We start from the raw sequence: 1,282 nt of genomic DNA on the forward strand, positions 1-1,282 counted from the left end.
CAGCAGTGCAATAGCATCTGCATACATTAGCGTGTATATTTTCTCGCCTCTTAATTTCACTCCTCCCCATCCGCCTTTTTTTATATGATCCTCTATGTCTGCGATTAATAGGTTGAATAATATTGGGCTTAGTGGGCATCCCTGTCTCAGGCCTTTCGCCGTCCAAAATTGACCATCACTCTCTCCTCTTTTCCCTACTCTGCTCTTTGTTTCCCTCAATACTTCCTCTACTCTGTCTATCAGTCCTTGTCTCATTCCTTTTTCTCTCATTGCCTTTATTAATATTCTTTTGTCCACTGAGTCGAAGGCAGCCTTCAGATCCACAAAAAACACTGTCATCTTTCCTTTCTCTTTTCTTATTTGTCTGTTCACCAGGTAATTCAAAGCGAATATTTGATCCATTGTTCCCATTCCTTTCCTGAATCCCGTTTGATTATCGGGGATCAATTTCTTCGTTTCTACTTCTTCTCTTATTCTTTCCGCCAGTACCGCCGTGTAGATTTTGTACATCGAAGACATGATGGTTATTCCTCTATAGTCCTTCACCTCTCGCCCTTCTCTTTTTTTAACTAATGGGATTATCTCCCCTTCCTTCCATTGTTCCGGCCAGCCTTCACCTCTCCAGACACGTTTGCATACCTCCCATATCCATTTCTTCTCCTCCGTACTTCCATGCCTCGTTAGGTATCCCGTCATTGCCTATTGCTTTTCCCGTTTTTAGTTTCTTTATTACGTTTCTTATCTCTTCTAGTCCTATCTCTTCTTCCTCCTGTCTGCTTCTGTCTCCCTCTCCCTTTACCACTCTGTTCTCCACTCCACCCATCAGATCCATGAAATACTCCTTCCACTCTTCCGGTTTTATCTCTTCATTCACCCTTCTTCTTCTCTTCCTTACTCTGCCTATCAACTCCCATACCTTTCCCTCCGTTTTCGCTTCTCCAATCTCTCTGATCATTCTTTCTTTCTCCTCCTTCTTTCTATCACACATTTCCCTATATTCTTTCTTTCTTTCTTTGTATCTTTCTGCTTCTCCTTTCCCTTTTCTCCATTTCCTTAGTTCTTTCCTCACTTCCCTCTTGCTCTCCGTACATTCCTCGTCCCACCACCCTCTTTTGTTCTTGATAGTCATTCTTTCATTCTTGTCCTCGTTCTCCTCAATCACCCTTCTTATCTTTCTTGTTCCTTCCTCTATTTCCTCTTGCAGGTCTCTTTTTCCTTCAATCGCGCCTAACTTCTCCTTAAATTGCGTCTTTCCTTCCTCATTCCATACTCCCCTTCTTTT

General features: G+C 42.4%; 1 protein-coding gene across 1 annotated transcript; it reads right to left on the reverse strand.

The window, feature by feature from the left end:
* Positions 1 to 613: 613 nt before the first annotated feature.
* Positions 614 to 1,129, reverse strand: LOC112466677 (histone-lysine N-methyltransferase, H3 lysine-79 specific-like). Its single transcript, XM_025034902.1, has one exon. It carries the CDS (start codon positions 1,127 to 1,129, stop codon positions 614 to 616), a length of 516 nt encoding a protein of 171 aa, XP_024890670.1.
* Between the last annotated feature and the right edge of the window lie 153 nt (positions 1,130 to 1,282).

The sequence above is a fragment of the Temnothorax curvispinosus genome, unplaced genomic scaffold, assembly GCF_003070985.1.
Source record: "Temnothorax curvispinosus isolate PA1 unplaced genomic scaffold, ASM307098v1 QBEX01016489.1, whole genome shotgun sequence".
Lineage (NCBI taxonomy): Eukaryota > Metazoa > Arthropoda > Insecta > Hymenoptera > Formicidae > Temnothorax > Temnothorax curvispinosus.

What these genes read in the sequence shown, in the direction of transcription:
- LOC112466677 (XM_025034902.1), bottom strand. Translation starts at nt 1,129, where the DNA reads ATGACTATCAAGAACAAAAGAGGGTGGTGGGACGAGGAATGTACGGAG.